Source organism: Chelon labrosus (genome assembly GCF_963514085.1).
Source record: "Chelon labrosus genome assembly, chromosome: 9".
Taxonomy (NCBI): domain Eukaryota; kingdom Metazoa; phylum Chordata; class Actinopteri; order Mugiliformes; family Mugilidae; genus Chelon; species Chelon labrosus.
Genome location: NC_140359.1, coordinates 29,481,829 through 29,508,637, shown reverse-complemented (window position 1 = coordinate 29,508,637; position 26,809 = coordinate 29,481,829). Strand labels below are relative to the sequence as shown.

At 41.8% G+C, this 26,809-nt stretch overlaps 1 protein-coding gene across 1 annotated transcript; it reads left to right on the top strand.

Moving 5' to 3' along the window:
• Nucleotides 1–6,292: 6,292 nt before the first annotated feature.
• On the top strand, nt 6,293–11,687 carry LOC311493618 (uncharacterized protein; the record flags this gene model as incomplete). The annotated part of the gene is made up of 4 exons (XM_084552350.1): nt 6,293–6,878; nt 6,964–6,996; nt 7,151–8,314; nt 9,580–11,687. Coding segments are annotated over 4 exons (3,891 nt in total), but the record flags the coding sequence as incomplete, so codon positions are not given.
• Between the last annotated feature and the right edge of the window lie 15,122 nt (nt 11,688–26,809).

The following is a 26,809-nucleotide window of genomic DNA, read 5'->3' as shown; positions in this document are numbered from 1 at the left end:
AATGCTTGTAAATACATGTACATAGTTGAAAATTCTTTGTTTTGTTACCCCAAATGAAGGTTGTAAACCTAAATGGCATTTTGTGCTCGTCATTTCTTTACACGTGTGTGTGTGTGCGCGTGTGTGTGCGCGTGTCTGGTGGGGGGGCCCCAAAAGACATTTCTGCTTAGGGCCCCAGTTTGGCCAGGGGCGGCCCTGCAATCAGTGCAGTCAAAGCAGGCCTGTAACTGCATCTTTGACTCGTCTGTCCATCTCTTCACAGTTCTTACTACAGGCTTAGCAGATTTCAGCTTTTGCCTGTAAACTGGGATGAGGTGGACCAGGCAGTGATCAGAAAGTCCTAAAGCAGCGCGGGGGACAGAGCGATATGCATCCTTTATTGTGGTGTAGCAGTGGTCTAAAGTGTTCATGTCCCTGGTGGGACACGTCACGTGCTGTCTATATTTAGGCATTTCAAGTTTGAGATTTGCTCTGTTAAAATCCCCGAGAATGATTAGCAGAGAGTCCAGGTGTGTTTTCTCCACGTCTGTAATCTGGTCGGCGAGGTGATGTAACGCCTCCGTTACGCACGCCTGCGGTGGAATGTACACACCGACCAGCACAAACGATGCGAACTCCCGCGGTGAATAAAATGGTCTACAGTTTATGAAAAAAGAGTCCAAGTGAGGGCTGCATGTCTTCTTTAACAATGTGACATCTGTACACCAACCTTCGTTAATGTAGAAGCACGTTCCTCCTCCTTTTGACTTCCCAGACAGTTCCGTGCAGCGGTCCGCACGGAACAGCTGGAAGCCCGGCAGCCGTAGTGCGCTGTCCGGGATGTGTTCACTGAGCCAGGTTTCAGTGAAGCACAGGGCGGCTGAACGGCGAAAGTCTGAGTTCTTGGTTAGGAGAAGGAGCAATTCATCCATTTTGTTAGCCAGAGAGCGGACGTTTCCCAGGTGTATGTACGGGAGAGCGGTGCGTAATCCCCGCTGCCGCAGCTTGACGAGCACTCCAGCTCGTTTCCCGCGTCGGCGTCTCCGTCTAAATCCACAGAGCGCTGCTGCTCCTCCGACCAGAATCTCCAAAAAACAGTCTGGTTGAGTAAAAACCGGTGAAAAAAGTCCGGCACTGTATAGTCCTATTTTCAAGAGTTCCTCTCTGCTAATTTTAATAGCAGAGGGATTGCAGAAAATTACACTAAAAAGTAAAACAGCAACAAGTACTAGAGAGCGAAGTACCGAGGCGTCCGTCCGCGGCGCCATCTTGGAGGAAGGAAAATTGTTTTGTAAGAAATTGCTCTGTAAGAGTATATCAAGCAAGCCAAATGGCAACATTCAAACATAATTCTACTATCCATCCTATTTCATTATTACATGATAATCTCATCATCATCATCATACTCATAAATAGATGACTGCAGCATACTTTTATATCTTGCACCTGATGGCTTTAACTTGTTCATCCCCATGGTGAGAATCACTACATTGCCCATCAATCAAGAGTCAGGACCAGGGGCGTAGCACCAAATTCTGGGCCCTATACACTCTTAATGTCAGTGGGCCCCTATCCATTCCAGTAAGCGAGCAAAAAAATAAATAAATAAAATAAATTGGGGCATTTATTTATAAATAAACAAGCATAAATCGGGTTTTAAGCTAAAATCAGATCAGATTATATTGATGACTGGTTCTTTCATTCACCCCCTGAATCGATGCATTTGGCCTACTTGTGCTCAAACACCTGTAAACGTTAGGCTACATCTGGTTTGTGTACTAACATACGAGACATGTGGCCCAGATCTGGCTTGAAGCCGGCACAGAGGCGCTCAGTCGGCACCGGCATACGGCGTGTGAACCAGACATGGCCCAAATGTGGCAAAGGCGGCACTGTCCCAACTCTGGCAGACAGAAGTGGGCCACTTGTGGAGCGCAGTATTTGGCCCACATATCACATTAGACCGACAGAGTCAAGACAGTGCCGCCTTTGCTGCATGCGGGGCCATGTCCGGTTCACATGCCGTATGCCAGTGCCAAGTAAATGCCACCTGTGCCGGCTTCAAGCCAGATCTGGGTGACATGTCTCTGCTATGTGGGCACCTGAACTGATGCATTTGGCCTACTTGTGCTCAAACACCTATAAACGTTAGGCTACATCTGGTTTGTGTACTAATGTACAAAATGTGTCATCGACAGTGTTAGGCACATTACTTTTAAAAAGTAATTAATTATAGTTATTAGTTACTTCTCCGAAAAAGTAACTGAGTTAGTAACTCAATTACTCCACTAGTAGTTACCAGGGAAATATATGTTTAACTACGTCTAAGAATTAGATTTTGTTTCTGAGTGTAACGTACACTACATGTTATTCCCATCACTGGTCATCGATCAAAACGTTTTGATCCATGTCACATTTTGATTTAAAAACATTTATTATTGAACAGGAGCCAACAACAGTACATGGAGAATCAAATCAAATATCTAATTTTTCAATTAAATTGTTCTTCAGCTTGCAGAAAAAGAAATAAAGCCTTGCTAAAGTCTTACACGAGATGTAAGGATGTAATTTACTGACTCTGGACTACGACAACGTTAAAGTTAATTGGATGCAGTTACACAACAAGTAACTCGGTTCACCTTTCAGAAAGAAAGCAGTTAACAGTTGCTTCCCCTCATTCTGCCCCATTTATTTTCTTTCCGCTCTTTCTTTTTCTGGTACCCTGATTTATGTTTTTTGGGCGGCGTGATGACATCTAGCCTCCAGGTCATTCAATACGCGCTCACTGACGTACTTGTCGCCGGCCGCTGTCTATGGGCGGACTAAACCATTTTGCGTCTCCAAGAGGGGGCCCCCAGAATAATATGTTGGGAGGGCTGCGACACAAAGTTCATTCTCTCAGTTGATGTTATCAATATGTTTGAAATACATTATGACACCAATTAATTGGAGGGCCCAATTCATTCGAAAAAATAAAAAAATATCAGGATTTTCATGGGCCCTCTCCCTACTCGGGCCCTGGGTAGTCAGGTCCCTTTTTCCCCCCGCTACCACGCCCATGGTCAGGACTAAACCAATTCATCTTGATGGTGTCCACAATCTTTCTGTCTGGGAAAGGATGGGCCTGTTTTTACAGTAAGATTAATGAATTGATTTGTAGTTTACTTGACACTGTTTTCACTGTTGCCATTATAAATGCATAGTAGTCTACTGTAGAGCTCCCTCATTCCAGTGGGACAACCTAAATCTCAAATAGTTCTAGTTAAATAACTCAATCTTCACTAAAGTAGACTTGCTTGTAAGTACAGCTGGATGTCTAGTCTTGTGATGTGCTAATGCTGCTGAAAGCTGTTGAATATATTAAACTTGCAGCATATGCTTTATTAGGTACATTAGCGAAAACCGTCGAATATAACAGCGTTGTCTTCTCTACTGTTCATCGTTAGTTTCAAATAACAGAGAGGGCTGTCACACTAAGCACAAATTAAACGTTTTTGGTATTTACAAAAATGTGAAAATTAATATTGCACACTTCTGAATAGTTGTCAACAGTTTTTTTTATATTGAAGAGGTTCATTTTGCCTACTTAAATACTTATATTTCACTGTTTCTTTTTAAAAGGCCAATAAAGTGAATTTTACTTGTACCTTACAAGTTTCGGCTACTCTGTCTCTGTAGCCTTCATGGTGTCACGTGATGTTGGTGTGACGTTGGTGAAACAGTGAAATATAAGTTGTCAACAGTGCTATGTCTAATCCTGTAGTATTTCTAATAAAATGTCAATTAATCAGTTTTTGAACAAAGAACAGTAGATAAAGTCCTGCAGTAAAGTAATGTAATTCAGGGGAAAATTCCCACCCATAAAGTCAATCAATGAAACAAACAAATTAATATATGAAGTAACCAAAGCCAGTTCATCACAAATCTAGGTAATTCATTAATAATGACATTTTAAGTATACTAAAGAAACTTCTTTTTCTTTTCCTTTCGGCTGTTCCTTTCAGGGGAATCATCTGCTTTCATCTCGCCGTATCCTCTTCTCTCACACTAACTACCTTCATGTCCTCCTTCAGTACATCCATAAACCTCCTCTGTGGTCTTCCTCTAGACCTCCTGCCTTGCAGCTCTAACCCCAGCATCCTTCGACCAACATCCCTCCTCTGAACATGTCCAGACCATCTCAACCTGACCTCTCTAACTTTATCTCAGCTGTCCCTCTAATGTACTTATTCCTGATCCCATCCATCCTGGTCACACCCAGAGAAAACCTCAACATCTTCAGCTCTGCTACCTTCAGCTCTTCCTCCTGTCTTTTCCTCAAAGCAACTGTCTCTAAACATCACTGGTCTCACCACCGTCCTGTAAACCATCCCTTTCATTTTGCTGGTGCTCTTTTATCACACAACACACACATTTCTCCATGCATTATTTCCTGTCTGCACATGCCTGTTCACCTCTTTTCCAAACGGAAACACAGTGCTCATTCTCAGCATGACACTGCTGCTCACAAATGCTCACTTGTCCCCTCACCCTAATTTCCACCACTTTCCCCACATCTTCATTTTATGGCTCATCATCTTGATACCTCTCTAGTTTCCATAACTCTGCACATCACCCTTGAAAATTGGCATCAAATCACTCCTCCTGCATACTTAAGGCTTCCTCTCACTCTCCAAGATCCACTTGGATCCACTACCATCTCTCCTAGACACACAGACTATCACCATTCCTCCATATCTGCCATTTCTTTGCCTTTACCTGTCAGCCCAAATTCCACCAGTACCCTGAAAGTCAACAGCATCGATGGCGGTCATTGTTAACTTGGATCCTGACCGATCCGATATGGAAGTCGTGTGTTTTGATTGGCATATTGCGCTGAATGTCCTTCCTGACACAAACGTAGAGATGCTGCTGGCCTATCTCGGTGATGGAGTTGGTGTTGTGTGACCAGAAGAGGTTCTCCACCAGATGAACACCCAGGAATTTGGTGCCCATGACGATCTCTACGGAGGATCCGTTGATGATCAGTGGAGGGCGGTCCCTCTGTACTCTCCTGAAGTCAACATCCATCCTCTCGGTTTTGTCAACATTCAGAGTGTGTGTGTTGAATGCTGAGCTGAAGTCTAGGTCTTGCAGAGACTTGACGTGTCTCATGACCAGTCTCTTGAAGCACTTCATGACGATGTCTGTAGGGACAATAGTCATTGTTGACTTCTAGGACAAACCACTGGCCATTATTTGTCCTTGGCAATTAAAGTACTAAGAGTACTATGTCATGCTCTCAGTGTGATGTTCAGACTTTATCCTGTGTGTGTGTGTGTGTGTGTGTGTGTGTATGTGTGTCGCGTGCGCTCCAGAAAGAATGTCATTCCTTCATTCTGCTTCTATTCACCATGTGCAGGACGTGAAGTCATGATGCAGGACAGAGGAGTCTGTTTAACTTGACCCTGCTCATGTGTGGTTGTGTTAGAAGTGTGAGCTTATGTCTTTAAAACTTAAAGTACTCACTTAGCAGAGGGGACTGTTAGTTTACATGCTAGACTTTATGTCGGCCAGGAAGTGAATCAGGACACAAAACATCAAGAAGCTTACAAGGAAACACAAGGAAAACCGGGTTACAGAAAACATTCAAAAGTCAAAATCATAACAGCAGTGACCTTTTACTCCTTTGAAAGGTGTGAAAATAAGCCAGAGGTGGAAACATTTGCTGTTAATCTATTGGTTACTCTTGGCTGAAGTCCAGTCCAGTCACATGTCTTATTCACCTGGTTGGGTGAGACTGACAGACTGCTGCTCCAGTGACTGACATGCAGCAGGTTTATTTGGAAAGATATTGTATTGATTTAGGAGATAGGTCCATATTGTTACAGTGCTCAATACTATATGAATAACACATTAATTCACTGATTTTATGAATTAATCTCTGTGTCTCTGTCTGTTTTTACAGTCACAGATGATCAGCATCTAAAGCGCAGCAGCAGCTATGAGTTTCTGCCACCATACAGTGAGTTTAACTGAGTCTGATCTTTTCTGTTGGTTAATAGAACATCTGATCATATCAGACTGAAAGCACTGATGCTGGATCTAGATTAGTTCATAGAGTCTTATGATACAGTTTCATTCATTCTGCTAAGATCCTGTGGGAGTGGAGAATGTTGAGATACACTTTACAGTTCAGATGGTGAACATTACAGGATTTAAATAAGCAGTTAAACCTCCTATAGAAACTATATACACACATTAAAACACAAAACTGAAGCTGCATGTGATAAGTTGATCACTGATAGATTCTCTCTAATGTTGATAGAAATAATATAGTTGTTCTTTTTCTTCCACAGTGTCTGAGCTGAGGGTTGTTCTGCTGGGGAGCAGCTGGTCTGAGAGGAGTTCAGTAGGGAACTTCATCCTGGGACAAACTGTGTTCAACCAAGAACCTGAGTCTTGTCTGAGAATCAGTGGAACATTAGATGACACAAAAGTAGCTGTCATCAACACCCCAGATCTGATTCTTCCCAGTACGGACAAACTGACAGAGTTTATTAGAAACTGTCAGAGACAATCTGCTCCTGGACCTCATGTGTTCCTGCTGCTTCTACAGCCTGAAGACTTCACTGAGGAACACAAAGAGACACTCTGCAGAGTCCTGGAACTCTTTGGTGAACGATCATTTGATCATTCACTGGTTCTGATATCAACACCCAGAGAGGAGAGCTCAGTAGAAAACTATGTGAATCATCCTCCATTAAAAGAACTGATCAGAAAATGTAGAGGCAGACATTTGAAACTGAAGAACCTTGAACATACAGAGCTGTTAACACGGTTGGAACATTTAACTGCAGATCAGGATAACCTAAAGCAAGGGGAAAAAGATGACATTGACTTGGATCCTAGAGAAGTTGGTAAGTGCAGGCAGTAACTCAGTTAAAGAGAGCATAATCAATCAAACTGTTTTGCAGGTAATATTATTCTGCTGTGTCTTTACAGAGGTCACAGCCTCCAGTGAACATCACCACCACTGTAAGTAAATCACATGTCATCATATTAAAGATAAAGCAAATACTAAATCCAGTATGCATCACTGTCTCATAAATGAAGCATGCAATAAATGTGAACATTTAAATGACTGTAATATCCTCATTGGAAACGACCTTGTGTATTTTTTATTTTATAGCACATGATCTCAGGATTGTGGTGTTTGGAAAAAGTGAGGATAAAAAGAAGGCACTATGCAGATTCATCATAAAAAAACACGTTAAGTTACGTAGAATCCCCCCAAACAACCAATATGAGGTCACTCATGGAGAGTGGAGAGGAAAACAGTTAACACTTGTAAAAACTCCAGACATGTTGAGTCTGTCTGAGAAGAACATGAGAAGAGAAGTGAAGAGCTGTGTGAGTCTCTGTCCTCCTGGACCAAATGTTCTGCTGCTGTTAGTGAAGCCTTCTGATTTCACTGAGGAGGAAAGAGAAACTCTGAAGTTCATCCTGAGTTTGTTTGGACCAGATGTCTTTAAATATTCAATGGTGGTCATCACACATAAGGAGAAAATGAATGTATCTGTTCATGAACTCCTTAGAGACTGTGGAGGGAGACAGTACAACATGTTCAAAGAGGATCACAAACAGCTGATGGAGCAGATTGAGAAGATTGTTGATGAAACCAGAGGAACCTTCCTCACCTTCACTGAAGAGACCATCAAACCAAAGTTAAACCTGGTTCTGTGTGGGAGGAGAGGATCAGAGAAGACTTCAGCAGCCAAGGCCGTTTTAGGTCAGACAGAGCTTCATTCAGTCTCCAACTCATCAGAGTGTGTTCAGAATCAGGGAGAGGTGTGTGGACGTTGGGTTTCCCTGGTGGAGCTGCCTGCCTTGTATGGAAAACCTCAGGAGGCAGTGATGGAGGAATCATTCAGGTGTATCTCCCTCTGTGATCCTGAGGGCGTCCATGCCTTCATCCTGGTCCTACCTGTGGGTCCCCTCACTGATGAAGACAAGGGAGAGTTAGAGATCATCCAGAACACATTCAGCTCTAGAGTCAATGACTTCACCATCATTCTGTTCACTGTGGAGTCAGATCCAACTCATCCAGCTGTTGTTAACTTTGTAGAAGAAAACCAGAACCTCAAGGAGATATGTCAGAGCTGTGGAGGAAGATATTTTGTTCTCAACATCAAGAACAAACAGCAGATCCCAGAACTGTTGGAGACTATAGAACAGATGAGAGTCACTAAGGACAAGCCAAACTCCTACACAATATACACCTTTGCCCGGGGTCAAATGGATATGACCAACTCACTGAAGGCTGAGCTGAAGAAGCTGAAAAAAAAGAATGGTTGTAAGTAATATTTCATTTAGTTTTTTCAGTCTTACAATACATTTTACGTTTCAGAAAGCAGAAGTTGGTAAAACCACAGTAAAATAGCCTAGTGTCTTTAACCTGATACAAATGACTGTATGTGGCTTGGTTATAGTTAGAAGACATTTCAAATGGATGGATCCTTTTGTGTGGCACACACTAATACAGGATGAATAAAGACAAGACATATGATCCCAGAGGGAAAAATTCAGGCATCACCACAGCTAAGCATACTTAATGTATATGAGAGGGTTGTAAAACCAATCTGTCAGAGTTTATTTGATAGCTTAAAAGCAAATCCCATACATTCAAGATGTAGCAGTCATTTCTATTCTTAAACCTTGCAAGTATCTCATCTAAAATAGAACTCTAATCAGAGATTAGAGTAGATCTTACACTTCTGAAAATGGATGAGTGACAACTTCCTCTAGTTCAGTCAAACCTGAAGTCATTATATTTGGACCGCAACTTTTGACAATGCAGGTTTTAACCTTGGCTGGTTGCCTTGGCAACACTATGAGTCCTGTTGTGCAAAATGTCGGTGTCTTTAACCTAAGCCAAACTTGTTTTTATCATCTGAGGAACATTTTCACAATCTGACCCATCTAATCTTTTAAAGAAACTGACTATTTTGTTTTTATTTTGTCATGTCTGGATTATTGCAATCGTCTTTTTGACCAATTTGAACAATAAATCAATCTAACAACTACAATCTAAATTGGTAGAAAACCCTTCTATTTTCTTCTTGGAGGCCATCAATATTTCTTGGGTATAGAAATATCACCCACAGTGCCTATAAGTTCTGTTGAATATATCTAGCTCATGATGTGTGCTTGAGTCATATTGATTTCATTCGAACTAGCAATGTCCAAGCATTACAGAGAGATGAACTGTGTGATGACATTACCAGAGGCACACTACCCCATTTCTCCATCCCCTAATTACCACTAAAAAGTGTTTAATATTTTAGTCACTGATGTGTTTTATGAAGCGTGTAAATTGGTGAAATAACTCTCATATTCAAACCAAAGTGGCTGTTCCCAGTAGTGCGCACTTGAGTTAGCAAAATTAATTTCTAGTAAAAAAAAAAAAAAAAAAATCAAACAAAACAACTGCCGTTGGACTCAGCCAATAGCAGATACTCTGGTACATTGGTCTAGACTTTCAGCACTAATGGCTTCTCATCAAACTCACCAGTCTTGATCATGGGGGACAATGTAACTCTATGTTGTTTTCTTTCACAGGTGATGAAGACAAGCAGAGTCCAGAGTGTCTCAGGATTGTGTTGATAGGAAAGACTGGTTGTGGAAAAAGTTCTTCAGGAAACACCATTCTAGGAAGAAAAGAGTTTAAAGCTCAACCAAGTCAAACATCAGTCACCAAATATTGTCAGAAAGCTCAGAGTGAGATGGACGGTCGTCCTGTTGTTGTAGTGGACACTCCTGGTCTGTTTGACTCAACTTTGTCCCATGAAGAGGTCAATGAGGAGATGGTGAAATGTATCAGTCTTCTGGCTCCAGGACCACATGTCTTCCTGTTGGTGTTACAGATTGGACGATTAACACCAGAGGAGAAGGAGACACTGAAACTCATCAAGGAAGGATTTGGAAAGAATTCAGAAAAGTTCACCATCATTCTTTTCACAAGAGGAGATGAACTGGAACACGAGGAGCTGTCCATTAAGGAATACATTAAACAACAATGTGATGATTCCTTTAAGAAGCTGATCTCTGACTGTGGAGGAAGATACCATGTGTTCAATAACTATGATAAAAACAACCACCAACAAGTCAGAGAGCTGATAACAAAGATTGACACCATTGTGAAGGAAAATGGAGGCAGCTGCTTCACCAATGAGATGCTGCAAGAGGCTGAAGCAGCAATAAAGAAAGAAGTGGAGAGAATCCTGAAGGAGAAGGAGGAAGAGATGAAGAGAGAGAGAGAGGAACTGGAAATGAAATATGAGGAAGAAATGCAAAGAATGAAAAGAAAAATGGAAAAAGAGAAAGAAGAAATTGAAGAGGAAAGAAAATTGAGAGACAGAGAACTCAAAGTCTTGCAGGACAAAATCCACAAGGAGTGTGAAAAGAGGAAAAACGAACAGGAAATGAGAGAAGAAGAAGACAAGAGGAAGAGACAACAGGAAGAAATTCAAAGACAAACATGGGAGCAGCAAATTGGATATCTGGAGGAAAAATTAAGATCAGAAACAGAATCAAAGGAAACTATTGACAGAGAGTTGGAGCAGAGCAGAGAGCAGATGAGGGAAAAACAAGAGGCCTGGGAAAAGGAACGCAGAGAATGGTGGGAGAAACGAAAACATGAAAATGAACAGAGACAACAGGAGGAGCAAACAAGACTCAAGAAGCTCCAAGAAGAATATGAACTGGAAAGAGAGAAATCTGAACAAAAGAGAAAAGAAGAAGATCGAATAAGAAGAGAACAGGAAGAAGAACGCCAAAAGCTAGAGGAGAACTATAAGAAACAAATTGAGAATGTGAAGATGAAGTTCGAAGAAGAGGCCAGAAGAAAAGCTGAAGAGTTCAATGAATTCAGAGAGAACAAAGAGAAGGACTTTGCAGCTCTGATAGAAAAACACATGGAGAAAGTGATGGAGCTGAAGCAACAACATGAGAAAGAAATAGAGGAGAAGGAGGAGGAATATGAAAGGTTGAAGGGTCTCTCAGAACACAAAGAAAAAAATCTCAAGCAAGAGATGGAAGAACTGCAAGACAAACATAAACTGGAAATGACTGACTTAGTGCTGGTACTTCTGACTCAAAAAAAAGAAAACAAGAAAAAGATACAACTAATGAAGCAAATGCATCAAAAGGAGGAGGAGAACCTCAAAAAGCATCTTACAGCAGAATACAAAAGAGAAGAGAAGGAAGAAATAGATAAACTGAAGAAAAAAATGAAACAAGAAATGAAAGACTCTGAGAAGAAACATTTTACCCAAAACAAAGATGATCAGAAAATAGAAAAGAGTAGGTTATCTATCAAACATGCTCAAGAAATGAATGAGTTGAAACTGAAACATTTGAACCAACATCAAGAAAACCAGAAGAAGAAATTGGATCAGTTACAGAAACAACATGAGCAGAGACTGAATGAGCTCAAACAAAAGCTTCTGGAAGAAAATGAAAGATGTGAGAAAGAGAAAATTGATGAACTGCAGATGAAACATGAAAGAGAAATAAATGAGTTGAAACTGAAGATGAAGGCTCAAGGTGAAGTCAGTAACAGGGAAGAACTGGATGAACTGCAGAAAAAACATGAAAAAGCGATCAATGACTTAAAAGGGAGTCTTTTGGCCTCAGAGGAGAAACCACAGTCCTGCTGTATTACGTGAGCTAATCGTCTGTGTCAGGAACAGAGAGAGAACTTTACAGTTTTTACTTCAGCTCAGACAATCTGGCCTTTTGTGGTTCCCGCTGTAGCCTCTCTGCCCATGGATGTGGATGAATTCAGTCTGGAACTCTGTCACCAGTCGTGATGTTGGCTAACATCACTGTCTAATACATACATCACTGGACATCATATTACTGTCGACCAGCCTACAAGCATACAATGTGATATTTAAAATCAATTCATGCGAATCAGAGAATGAGACTTTTACTTTAAAACTTGTAATTTATAGACTTGTCAGGCTAATGGATGACGTTTAATTTGATAGGAAAGCGTAAATTGTCTACAATTTTGTTTCAAGATTTTGTATTAATGTAGGAGATATGAATGCTTTGTCATGTACCTCTTAAGATTAGGTGACTAGGGTTAGGGTTAGGGTTAGGATTAAGAATATATCTCAATGGTTCTCCCCGCGTTATCCAACGACTCCACAGTTTGGGGTAGTGAATCTCTCAGTCACTCAAGAATCCCGAGAATATGTGTGAGACCACCAAACAACAGGAAGAAAAAAATCAAAAACATTTTCATCCTTTAAAACATTTACCATCACACAGAAGTCAACTCCATTCCACCACTTTCTGGACATCCATGATAAGACCTGGCCTCACTACTTGGAATTAAACTCAGGCTGTTTTTTTCATCATGCAACCACCTAACCGCCACACCATGCTCCTATATGGAAGGTGTCCCATATCTCTGATCACATCCATTTAAAGATGGTGTCTCTTTTCATAGAGTATGGTTAGAGTCTGGCTAACATACTGCAGCTCAACATATAAAGCATACCAAATGGTTAGGGTTAGATCAGAAATCCTGTTAAGGTTGGTCCATTCCAAGGTGTTAGGATTAGGTCAAAACATTTTTTTCTGGGGTTAGGGTTAGGATCAGTAGCGGTTTTAGGCACGGGGGGGCGGCACGAGCACTTGGAAAAAAAATAAAATAAACAAATAAATCTGCACCGCTACATGGTTTTCTATTATCTGTCATATCTGTGTAGGGAATTGGCAAATTGGCGCCCCCTGCAGCTGCAGCCGCCCCTGCTGCTGAGAAGGTGCCCTGCACAGAAGGTGTGCGTGAGAAAGGGAAAGGGGAGGCGGGCGCAGGGGACAGTTCACCTCTGGGTCTCTCCCAAATTGAACGGACGGGGGGGTCCGCTGTATAAAAGTTAGTAACACCCAGACATGTGGACTCGAGTCACATGACTTGGACTTGAGTCAGACTCGAGTCATGATTTTAATGACTTCAGACTCGACTTGATAAAATTCGCCATAACTTGCGACTCGACTTGGACTTGAATGCTATTCACTCGAGACTTGAATCGGACTTGGCCTCTTTGACTTGTAATGACTTGACATGTGTCGAGTCAAAAACTACATTTCCTGATCGTGGACCAAGACACCCCAGAGACTCATTCACTTCCGCGAGGAAAAAAAAACCCAAAAACATGCGAGACGAACGGGCAGAGCCTGCTGGCCGATACAGAGACATGCAGCCGAGCGTCCGGTCTGCATGACAAACAAAATACCGTAAATCCTCTAATAGAGGCCCGGGCCTTTATTTGACTCAAGCGCATCGCGGCCCCGGCCTTTATTGGAAGGAGGCCAGAATTAGAGGCAGGCCTCTATTTCTATTTGAGCAAAACGAACTACCAGTAGAATGAATAAAAACAAGATTTTGTGTCTATTTGAACCTATAAAATACCAGGTTCATTTATTGAAAACGTACAGTTACCATAACATGGTATGCTTACAGAACATTAACAACAAATACCGGTAATTCAGGCTAAATTCCAGTGTAGAAATATGGTAACAAAAACGTAGCAAACATACCGGTAGTGCATTGTAAACACTTAACCATACACAGTGATAACTACCGGTAGGTTATCGTAACAGAAGCAACAGACACCTTACCACTCCAAAGTTTAACCATTCCTGTCTCGTTTGGTTTGAAGCAAAAAAAATAAATAAATAAATCCTCCAATTCAATTTAATCCTCGTCCTCCTCAGTTTCCTCCTCCTCTTCATCTCTCCCTGTAATCTCCTCATCACTTGCGCCAGCCTCTACAACAAGTTCATTATTGTATCCCGTGGCGAGCGTTCCTCCGCTCGCCATGACTACGCTGTGTGTGGACTGAACGTTTATAAATCAATCCGCGGATCACGTGTGTTCCGAACCGAAGACATTGATCCGAACGGATCCCCCATCAATGATCTGTCTGCTGTTTTTGTTATGCAGATTAAACATTGTTTTATTGAAATATTAAGTTTCATTGTGATTTAAGGAAAATGTTGACCTACTATAACTGGCATCCACTGAAGCATCCAGTAGATGCCAGTTACATGCATCCACACAGTTCATGCCTCACTAGTCAAGGCGCTTTACCAACTTTAGGATGACAGTGGGGCCTTCCGTGCTAATACATTTACAACCCACCATTCACACACAATACTTTGAAGGTCTTTGGGCGCATGTGTATATACAAATAAATAAAATATATGCATATTTTAATTTGTGTTTATAATAAAAATAAAATACTGTAGATTAGGTTGATATGTTGAAATTATGATAGTCTAATAATGGCATTATTAAGTGAAGAGTACATGATGACTTGTTCAGGACTCGAAGAAGCTTGGGACTTGGACTTGGACTCGACTTGGCTTTGGTGTTACTTGGACTTGGACTCGACTTGCCCTTCTCTGTCTTTACTTGGGACTCGACTTGGACTTGACTGCTAAGACTTGGGACTTACTTGGGACTTGCCAAACAGTGACTTGGTCCCACCTCTGGTAACACCTTCACTTTCTTCCATGTAGCGCACATTTCATTCATAATATAATAAATACAGGCCTATAATTCATGCACGTTTTGGTTTTTATGAATTGTGTGAAATGGCCAAATAAAACTAGGTAATACAAAACGATTATGCAGTCACCAAGGTGAATTGGTTTAGTCTTGGAGCTGGAGCTGCAAGACTCGGAGCTGGTCTCGCCCGGGGCGCAATTCAATGTAGAACCGCCACTGGTTAAGATTAAGAATATGTTAAATAAAATAAATCGAGTGGCGGAACACGATCATGAGTACTGGACCCCAGGATCAGGGTGTTTTGACCATTATCACTAGACACCCTCACCCAAGGGAGGCCCTGCCCAGATTGATCAGATTTTGGAGCAGAGAGCTGCAAGTTGGCTCTACTCCCACTAAATCAGGGCCCGCCAATGCAATGATGCCATCCTCCAGTTTCCACCAGAGTCAAGAGGACAGTCGGGAGTAGGGCGAGGGGTAGGAGAGAAGGTTAGGGTTAGACCATGTGGGGGAGATGGTTAGAGTTAGGTAAACGGGGTGAAAAAGGGTTAGGGTTATGGTAAAGGGATGGGTAAGGTTAAGGGAGAGAAGGGGGGAGGAGGAATAGAGCTAGGGTCAGATGCCCTGCATTCAGTAATACACAGGATAAGATGTTATAATCCCTTGTGCCAAAATCCCAGGCAAAACACATTTAGAGGTCCTGTTCAACTAAGAGAACCTACCAAACCTATGGTCATATAATATGACAATTAACCTATAATGTACATAAACTAAGTAAAAGCTGCTGGCTTGTATGGCCCGCTCAGCAGCTAGCCATAGCTACCACGTAACAAGAAGACAACAGCAGTATGCAGCATATCATTGGGGTTTTCAAGTGGGCACCTCCCTTCACCGATTTTTCGTTAAGTTAGACCCACGACACCTCGAGAAGGCTTAACAGTGACTTCCAGCGTCCTGGAGTCACCCCCCTCCACACCGCCACTGCACAACCCTGTTTCCCTCGCCATTCGATGTCTATCAACAGCTAATATAGTAACTAATAACCACGAGCCAAACAAACAAATCTACCGTGATTCGCCCCGTTGATGCGGGCCGAAAACACGTAACAAACAAATCGCGTAACAAACAAATCGAGGCCTACATGCGGACATCCTTACCTTAGCTAGTTCCCCAGCTAGCATGCTTCCTGCGCACCCATAACCAATCACTGGCTCTCTCTGCTGCCCGGGACATATTGCTAACCGCAGTCCTCTGGCTCCTTCCCTGTATGCCCAGCTCACTCAGAAGAGCGATCACCGACTTTGCCACAAATCCACGGCAGCCCACTTCTACCGGGCGGACATAAGCCTTCCATCCATTCTGCTCTGCATCTGCTGCTAACTCTGCATACTTAGCTCTTTTTCGCTCATTAGCCTCCTCAACTCTATCTTCCCACGGGACAGTCAGCTCTATGAAATAGACTACTTTCTCTGGCTCAGACCACAACAGCAGATCTGGCCGAAGTCGGGTGCTAACTATCTCAGCTGGGATAACCAGTTGTCCATTTAAATCCGCTCTCATCTGCCAGGCTCCTCCTACTCTTAGCTGTCCCGTGTTATGCCTGATGCCTGCTGGTCTAGCCTTTTCTCCCTCCCGTACAAACTTAATACATCTATTCTCTCTGTTAACGGCCATGTAATTTAAATTAACCCGTTTTTCCTCAATTGCAGTTGCTAAACATTTCAGTACCTGATTGTGACGCCAGGTATAACGGCCTTGGGAAAGACTAACCTTACAACCTGTCAGAATATGTCTAAGCGTGCAGATACACGTGCACAGTGGACAGGCATTATCCTCACCTACCCACTGATTTAGGTTCTGGGGAGTTGGCAGCACATCATAAGTCCCTAACAAAAATCTAATCCTGCTAGCCTCCATGCTCCAAAGCTCTCTCCACTTCAACTTCCTTTTCTCCACACTCTCCCAGTTCACCCACTGACCCTGCTTAGCCTGCGACACTGCCTTCGAGCATCTAACTGCTTCCTCTTGCTTCTGTACTTCTTCCACTACCATCTTTCTCCTTTCTACTGCTGATGCCTTGCTCCACAGAGGTTTCCCTGCACACAGCCCTAGGCCTCCACGCCCTTGCTGTACATTGCCTATGATATCCCTATGCTTAAGAGCTGCCTGTGCTTGCTGCACTGCCTCTTTTGCCTTCCACTTCCTCCCTGTCTTAACAGTAGGCGCTACACTCAGTGGTGGACAGTAACGAAGTAAATTTACTTGAGTACTGTACTTAAGTACAGTTTTTGAGTATCTGTACTTTACTTGAGTATTATTTTTGGGGGATACTTTTACTTTCACTCCAGTACATTTGAAGGACAAATATTGTACTTTTTACTCCACTACATTTCTGTTGGTGCTCTCGTTACTCGCTACTTTTGAGCTTACATCAGCTGATGATTTTTTTATTTTATTTTATTTTTTTCAAAATTCTGAGAAAATAAACAGTTTCTGCTGATTCGCTGATTCGCTACGTCATGCCATACTATCCATACAATGCAGGAAGAAACTGGAGAAACTCCTACTGAGCACCCGTGGCCTTATCTCAAACCCATGTTTGAGATTTTTTCCACAAAAAGTGATTCGTTTCAGTTTAAATGTTTGTTGTGCTTACCGTGAACAAATTATATCACGGCCTACAAGAACTCGTCTTCCAGCATGAAAAAGCACGTCGCGGTATGTAAAGTAGCTACTGACGTTAGCTAGCTTAATGTTTGTTAAATTGCTGATGAACATTTTAAACGTATTTGTATGAGTGTGAGAGAGCGAGAGAGAAGCTGTCTGCAAGAGAAAGAGTGAGGCTATGGATTGTAGGGTGGATTGTATAATGACAAAGCTACTTTCCTTTCCTGTATTTCCTGAGATACTTTTTAAATACTTTTACTTAAGTATTTTTTTAAGCAAATACTTTAGTACTTTACTTAAGTAAATTTTTGACTAAGCTACTTTTACTTGTATTGGAGTAATATTTGACAAGGAGTATCTGTACTTTTACTCAAGTAGTGAAGGTGTGTACTCTGTCCACCTCTGGCTACACTCCTAACCACTGGATCCTTTGACTGAGTAAGAGTCATTTCCAGTCTAACTTTAGCACACTTAAACTCCTCTGTTAGGCTGGTAACTGGGAGCTCCAATATGCCTTTCCCATACAAGGCTGTGTCACTTAAGCAGCGTGGGACACCAAGCCACTTTCTGATAAATGAATTAATCATCCTTTCTAACTTTTCTACCTTTGAAAGGGCAACCTCATACACCGTCAGCGGCCACATTAGCCGAGGCAGTGAACCAAATTGCCAGCACCACAATTTTAACTTCCCTGGTAGCCCTGAGCGGTCTATGCTTGAAATGCCTTGAATCATTTCCTGCCTCAACCCTTCAAACTGCGCCTTATCACTAAGACTTGCATCATACCATCTTCCCAAGCTCTTCACTGGCTTCTCCAGCACTGTGGGAACTACCTCATCATTTATAACAAACTTCTTATCTACTACCTTTCCTTTAACAATAGAAATACTCCTAGATTTAATAGGCTTCACTTTCATCTAGGGCTGCAGCTATCGATTCTTTTGGTAATCGATTAATCTAGCACTTTATCGATCGATTAATCGATTAATCGGATATTTTTTTTTACGTTTTTAAACAACCAAAACAAATGATGCATAACGAAAATTATGTGGCTGTAAAATGATCAAGCATTTGCCTTTTATTTCTCAAAAAAACAGAGAACTCCAACTCCAACATTTGGCTCCAAAACTAAGCCCATGTATTGCAATTTACCCATTAAAAGTGCAAGTGCCAACAATTACATAAGAATACAGTTAAGCGAACTTACTGTAAAACAAAAAGCAATTTAATTTATTAATATGCACAACAAGTTTCATGCTGTAATCTAGCCCTGACATCAAAGTAAATATCCGTTTTATGTAGATTTCTACACCTGCAGCATTTACCATTAGGCTACTAACAAATAATACATAATTTCTGGGGTGAGCCTATTTGCTATGGTAACTTAGCAATCTGTGTGTTTGTTTGTGAACGCGTGCTGTGCGTGAGGAAGAGTGAGAGAGGTGAGGGTGCAGAGAATTCAGTAACGTCAATGATTCTGATAAGCTCAGGCCGGTCACGTTCACCTCGCGGCCGCTCAATTTGTGATCCGCTGCGTAAATCCTTCGGCCGGCCCGGTCGTCCCGATTGCCACTCCGCCCCTGAAGCTAAACATCATATCTAGTCAAACTGCATCATGACATCGCTACATACAGTATGCGATTAAAATCAGCGAACATTAATGTATAGGTTTAGGTTACGTTACCTTGTTTCAGCGACGCTTGGTGAAACAGCATGTGGATGTTTTCTGTTTAGATGCTGGATCAACTGCTGTGATACGCCAGGTCTACTTTGCAGTATCTGCACTTTGTTCTCTTCCTTTTTTAGAATGTAATGATCCCAAACTTTAGACATTTTTTGCCGTTTATGGGCATCTTTACTCTCCGCCATCGCGCCAACTAAATTCAAAATGTATCACGCGCTAGTGGTGTGCTTGCATAGGTGCTTCCAAAACAACGGTCCATGTGGAACAATCAGATCCCTGCGCGTATAGTGCGCGTCATAGGAATTTAACGAGGCTTCGAGGCAGAGTTTTTGCCTCGAGCAATTTTTGTAATCGAGTTAATTGAGTAACTCGACGAATCGTTTCAGCCCTACTTTCATCCTAGCCCACTGCAGGTTGCTGTTTAGCTTATCCAGCAATCTTCTGGTACAAGGAGCGGTTGACGTTGCTGTCGTCATTTCGTCCATGTAGGCCCTAACTGGGGGGAGGCGAAGCCCTCCTTGCAGCCTTTTTCCACCTACCACCCATTTGGAAGCCCTAATAATGACCTCCATTGCCATTGTAAAGGCTAGTGGAGAGATTGTACACCCTGCCATGATGCCTACCTCCAGCTGCTGCCATGCTGTAGAGTACTCTGCTGTGGTAAAGCAGAGTTGAATGTCTAAAAAGTAGGCTTTGACTAAGTTTTTTATACTACCTGGAACTCTAAAGAAGTCAAATGCTTCCCATAACAGGCTATGTGGTACTGACCCAAAAGCATTAGCCAGGTCTAAGAATACAACATGCAGGTCTCTCTTCTCTTGCTTTGCTAACTGAATTTGGTGCCAAATCATGCTGGTGTGCTCTAAGCATCCAGAGAAGCCGGGGATCCCAGCCTTTTGCACCGACGTATCAACTAGTCTGTTTTTCACCAAGTAACTGGACAACCTCTTTGCCACAACACTGAAGAAAATCTTCCCCTCAATATTAAGCAGACTAATTGGTCTAAACTGACTTATTTCCAATGAGAATTTGGGAATAAAAATCCCCCCTGCCCTGTGCCATGCCTTGGGAATAACCTATATCACAGTAGTAGATATTGTTATACTGACCATTAAATTATGAAGTGGTATCAGAGGAAAGAAGCCACAGTTTAGAATAGAATAGAATAGAATAGAATAGAATAGAATAGAATAGAATGTCTTTATTGTCACTGTACAGGTACAAATTAAATTAAGGTGACCTGAGGTCCCCCTTAGGTGCTGTAGAACAAATAAAAAGAAATAAAAAGTAAAAGAAATGTAAAAAACTAGAGTAAAACAATATGTACAAAACTATAAACACTACCATGACATAACAACCCCATTCACACATGATAAGAAGTCACTGTTACTGCACATTTGCACATTATGAAATGTATTGTTTGAGTTGTTGCACATTCACATTATTATTTTTCTTTAATGTTGTAGTTGTTCAGTGTGATCATGACTCTAGCATAGAAGCCATTCCTCAGTCTGTTAGTAGAGACCTTCAGTGTCCTGGACCGTCTACACAGGATGGTAGCAGTTCATAGAGTCAGTGACCAGGGTGGGTCGTGTATCTCCTGGGCCTTCCTCAGGCAGCAGGAGTTATATTCTGTGTACATGGAAAACATTTTATAATAACTGCATACTATGAAGCATTAGTAAACTGTAACCCAGGTGTAAAACCATGGTCACTAGTTAGAAAGAATTGATAAGAAATCCCTCAGTTTTCTTTTTACATTTAGAAAATTATTTGAAAGTGACGGTTAAATAAAGATAAATGTGTATTTCATGCTCTGAATACATTACGCAAATAAGTTAAAACGTTAAAAAGAGACTATTGTTTATTTTGTTTAAGTGTCTAAATGACCTGACTGCACCTGAAGGCAGCATATAGAATTCAGGTATCTAGAGCACGTGGTGAGTCAGCAGCCAATTAGAAGTCACGTTCAGTCTGCGCGCAATTCCTCCTTCTTTTTCATCCCGAGCTGAAACATTAACGCTAGGAATTATATAACTAGTTTACACCAGACCAGCTACACTTTATAGTTACTGTGCTGAGTCCACTCAAGAGGAGCCCGAAGATGTTCCGAGCCAGAACCGAACGTTACCGTGTTGGTAAGAGCGATCTTTTTAGCGCTAGCTTTGTGCTAAAGTTAGGGTTGCCACCTTTCAGAAGTGAAAATAAGGGACGCCCACCACGGCTCCTCGGGGCCATGACCACCACGGGCCGACTCCTGTGGGGCAGGGTGCCCGCAGCAGTGGTATGTTTTATTTTGTGCTGGTGTTTTTAGTAAAGGGATGATCAAGAAAGCAATTAGTCATATTTAAAGCTTGAAATGCTTTATTAACAATAAACACATTCTTATGAAGTGCAGTTAATTAAATCTTAAATTAAATGTGTACCAATTAACTTTTTAACAACTTTATTTATTTGTTTATTTATTTATTAACTGTTAATCTATTAGTATTTGTTTTTTTAAGTGGCCATATATTTGCTAATACTATACTAATACTAATACTATTTTGCGTGTGTCAGGTAGGTACGTCATTCAGCTCCTCCTCCCAACTTTACTGACATACTCGTCAGTCTTATGGTTGCCTTGGCAACCGCTCAGCATATCGGTACGGCAGCGCAGCGCTCTGGTACAAGTATTAGAGCACTAAATACTAAAATATGTTAACGGAGATCCTGACACAGAGACGCAGTAACGCTGTACCAGTTACCTTTGTGTCAGACGTACCAGTTACCAGACAGTTAGCACACACGGCAAACAAACTTAATGACAACACCACTGCAGCTAAACACCAGTCTGTTAACATACATGCTAACATACAGACAGACTGAAAGTGTCCGTTAGCCAAATAACAGCAACATGTACAACACGGTATTAGCATGCTAACTTAGCCCCGTGGCCCACTGTCCTAAACAACCAATCAAACCACAATAGTCTAATAAAGTCGGCTATGCCCATAGCAGAACATCTTCTGGCAAAATCATTGACCATTATTGTTAGATTTATTGTTGATGTGTGTGTGACAGACATGTGTTTTGGACATTTATGGAAATACGGAACAAATCGCGGGACGCAACATTTAATTGCCAATTAAGGGACGATTCCGTATTTTACGGGACGGGTGGCAACCCTAGCTAAGGTGATTAGATGCTAAATGCTAATGCTAACGTTTACAGGCCGCAGACGAACATCGCGACCTGAGACGCAGCGTGACGTCACTCGGTGTTGGAGCTGATGTGAATCTGTGAGATGACTTTAGCTGCTCATGTTAAAATTATAACGATTAATTAATTAATCATTGCCTTCAGGGTCAGTCAGGTGTATTTAAGGTGTGAATGAATGAATTATTTTGAGTTATATGAGTGAATGAATTTCATTTTATTTGGTTTATGTGATTTAATTAATTAAGAATTTGACTAAGCTGAAATAATTTCATGATTTACTTGTTGCTTTGTATATTGAATGTACTGTTACCTTAGTCTGATGAGGATGTACGACGGAGTATTAGGGCCACATTGGAAAAAAATAAAATCACAAACTTAGAGAATAAAGTCGTAATTAATGAGAATAAAGTCATAATATTCTAACCTGTTGTTTTAGAGGAAGACAGTTGGTAAAGTGAGGGCTGTGGAGGATTGTGGAGTTGTACTTTAGGATAGGTTTCACAAACAAGGAGATACTTAATCTTTTGGCACATCAGCATCACATCATCATAAGTATTAGGACTTTAAAAAGAATATGCAAGAAAATGAATCTTTTCCGGAGAAAGAACCAGACGGACTTGGAGGAAGTCGCTGCTTTAGTGGAGGGGGAAATGGCTGGAACTGGTCAACTGCAGGGTTATGGGTGGATGCATCAGTGGGCCAATCAGAGGGGTTTCATGGTGTCTCAAGAAACAATCCCACTGATAATTAAGATTCTGGATCCAGAGGGAGTCGAGCTCCGGCGAGCACGGCGTCTCCAACGCCGGCAATACACCTGCAGAGGCCCCAAGGCCTTATGGCACATGGGTTCTGATAAACTAAAGCCCTATGGCATTGCTATTAACGGCTGCATTGACGGATTTAGTCGCCTCATAATGTGGATGGAGGCATATACAACTAACCTTTTCTTGTCCCGACCTACTTACATTAGACTTTATTCTCATAAATTACGACTTTATTCTCGAAGTTTGTGATTTTTTTTTTCCTCAATGTGGCCCTAATACTCCGTCGTAAGGATGACGTAATCCCTCATTATTTTATATTGAGATGCAGTGTTTTACAGAAACAATAGAGAAATATAATAGAAACTAGAAATAGAAAGATAGAAGTCATGACTTAACATCCTAAACCTGTTTTGTGGACACAGGTCAGGTCTTTTTTATTTGAAGCCTAGAGGAATCCAGTAGATGGTGAGCCGCCCCAGTGGAACCAGGTCTACATGAGAACCACTGAGCTGCAGACGACATATCTGCTGTGGTAGGATTATACCAGTCACACTGTGCTGGTACTACTGGGAACACACACCAACAACTGAAAGCACTCGAGTAACTTCATGAACTCTGAACATTGAACTGGACACGACACACAGGACCAGTATTCAACAAACTCTTTAATTCCTTTGAAGGCGCCATTTTGTTCTGTTTGTTATTTTCCATACCAGCTGATTTCATAACTCTTGTACATTTTCACTGAATTCCAGTTCATTCTGCAGCTTACCGTGTGGGTCTGTGTCTTTCATTGTGGCTCCTTCAGTGGTGTGAGCTCTATTCAGACCCAGCATATTTAATACGTGTACTACTCCAGGATTGGGTTACAAAACCATTAAACACTTAATTCATCATTTATAAAGCACAACTCCTACGTTAATAGACATTAGATTATTATTACAGCACTGACTGATTGTTAGTGAACTTTTAATGAGCTCATCTAAAGTGAGGACTGTCTATGCCTTGTAAAACATTTATAAAGGAGATTTAAAGACTCAGTTATGAGACAAACTCAACCCAGAGTGATACAAAACACAAATATTGTCTTTAACTGAACACTTGATGTAGAATGAAGAAAGAAACATCTGCAGTTTCATGAATGTAGAACATAACTGTGGTTACGTTTCACTAAAATCTACAATCTGAAACAAATAAAATCTCCACCAGGTCAGGCTGAAACAGTTTGACAGTGATTTCCATCCTGATGCTTCCTTCCACTGGGCTCAGAGGAGCAGCTTCACCTCACTGTTACACTTTCAGCTTGATTTACATGTGAAAACTCTGAAACCAGGAAGAGGCAGAAAGTTCATCTTGTGCTGAGGATGGAGCTGGTGTTGGTGTCCCGCCTCAGGCAGCGTTGAGGGGTGTCCCAGAGAAAGAGCCGGTCCACCTGCCTCTGATGTGCAGCTACGTTGAGGAGTTTAACAGCTGGGTCTGTGGAGACACACATGTCTGGAGAAGTTAAGGTTTATTAATAATGTTGGGTTTTAAAAAGCTGCATCAGGTGAATGCAGCCTGGAAGGAGACATGAAGGTGTTTAGGTAGTCAACACACAGAAAGAACCTGAGACAGAAACTGACCTCAAGGATAAAAGGTGTCAGTAAAGTTGAAGGTAACAGGAGGTTAAAGCCAGATATTAATGATTCAGTGTCCTTTAATGATGAGACCCATCACTGTGCTCATACCACAGCCCTCCAGGTTCCTCTAGGGAGGTGGATGCTGGACCTGAATGGACCTGGAGGTGGAGAAAGGAGGCAACACCTCAGTCTGGACTCGTCCTGCTGACTCAGTTTGACTGGAGCTGATTTAGAGAAATATCCAGAACTCTGTGTTTTAACACCACCTCACCTCCTGCTTCTAGCACGAGTTTAGATTTTATATATTTCAATTTTCCTGATTTATTTTCATGTTTGTTGTAGCAGCCACGTATGACTAATGGAATAAAGATGATTCTGATTCTAGTTATGATTCTGATAAGCCAGGATGTGAACGCAGTTGATTAATAACAAGTTTCACATGTAATGTTTCCTTAAAATCATCTGGTGTTGACATGTTGGTGAAAGAAATGAAAAGAACGTGTCAGAGTTTAGGTGTTGAAGTTCTGGTCAGGTTTAGGAGATCCTGAGAAGTTCTTGGCTCCAGTCTGAAGTTGTGCTGCTGTTAGTTTGACTCCAGATCATTTTATTCCTCTGGTTTTATTCAGTCTTTACAGAGAAACGTAGAGATTCATTCATTTCCAGGTAAAGGTCAACGGTCTGCATGGATTTATTATTATTAGTAGAAACAGTATCAGTAGAATCCAGGTAAACTGTCTGAACACATTCTGTCATCATCATTATGTTATTGATTATTTTAGCTGTGGGATTATTTCCTGTAATAGATAAAACAGATAATAACAGCTTCACTGAAAACATGAAAACATGACTTTAAAATGAACTCAGATGATTTTTACTGAGAAACGTTTAAAAAGTATAAAAAGTTTATGTGGGCGGCTCAGTGGGGAGGTGGTTAGAACTGATGCCTCCCAGCCAGAAGGTTCTGGGTTCTAATCCAGGCCCACTGGTTCCTTTCTGTGTGTAGTCTGCATGTTCTCCCTGTGTCTGCGTGGGTTCTCTCCAGGTTCTCCAGCTTCCTCCCACCGTCCAAAGACATGCTGGTTAGGTTCATTGGTGATTCTAGATTGGCCGTAGGTGTGAGTGTCTCTGTGTTAGCCCTGAGATAGACTGGAGACCTGTCCAGGGTGGACCCCCCCCTCTAGACCAATCACAGCTGTGATAGACTAGAGACCTGTCCAGGGTGGACACCGCCCCTCTAGACCAGTGACAGCTGGGATAGGCTCCAGCCCCCATGACCCTTAACAGGACTAAGCGGGTATAGAAGATGAATGAATGAATGAAAAGTTTATGCAACTTTTCCAACAGCCACTTGTGGCGCCTCAGTCTGTCTGTTAATCCCAGTTCAGTACAGTTCATGCTCCACCACAAAACAACAACTCAAAGCTCTGCTCTGGGTTTTAACACGATCTCCAACACAAAATAAGGAAATAAACTCAATATAAGCAGCGTCTCTCGTCACGGTGCAGCAACAACACACACAAAACACAAATACACACCAGGTACTCACTCTTCTCCTCCATGGACTCTCCTTCTGACTCCTCTTTCTTCCTCCACCGGTGACTTGCACTCGTCTCAGACGCCCTTCCTGGAGGACGGATTCAAACTGCGCTGGAATCTGTGGATTATTTCATTGGAGCAGGAGATGAATGTGGGTGGATGATGGAGGAAGCCATGACTGGAGGTGTGTTTTAATGGAAAGGTGTGAAGCAATGTGATTCTGACTTGGCGGGCGCTGCACTGTATTCCATGAGGAGACATGTGGAACATGAGTGGAAGGCCTCAACCTGACTTTCTATCAGAGATCATCCATGAAGATCCTACAGGCTATGAGACAATTAGATGGTGAGTTTAGACACATATTTCTTTGGTGACATCTGTTTCTTCTTCTCATCTTTATCACTGTGTCTGTTCAGTCGTACATATCTAGATTACATGATTATTTCACATTGACTACTTTGGTTTTTTGCTTGTTTATCTAAGTTGCTGCTGGAAGCTTTACTGAGCTAACCTTTTTGGTGGTTTGTCTTCTCTTACACTGTTTTACCTGTGTGATTAAAAAGAGGTTGCATCTTCTTCAGTTAAACATTGACAGTGTTTTCAAAGGTATGTGTTGTGTTGTGTTGTGTTGTCGTCATCAACCATCATGAGGTGAAGACCACATCACAGAGTAACAGACTGTATTTGTGTCTGTCCTCTGTGTCGTGTTTTTCAGGTGCTTCTTGGGGATCGATCCAGAAAGAGGTTCAAAGGTCAGCCGGGGCAGGATCGTCCCAAAAAGACAAGGACAGTT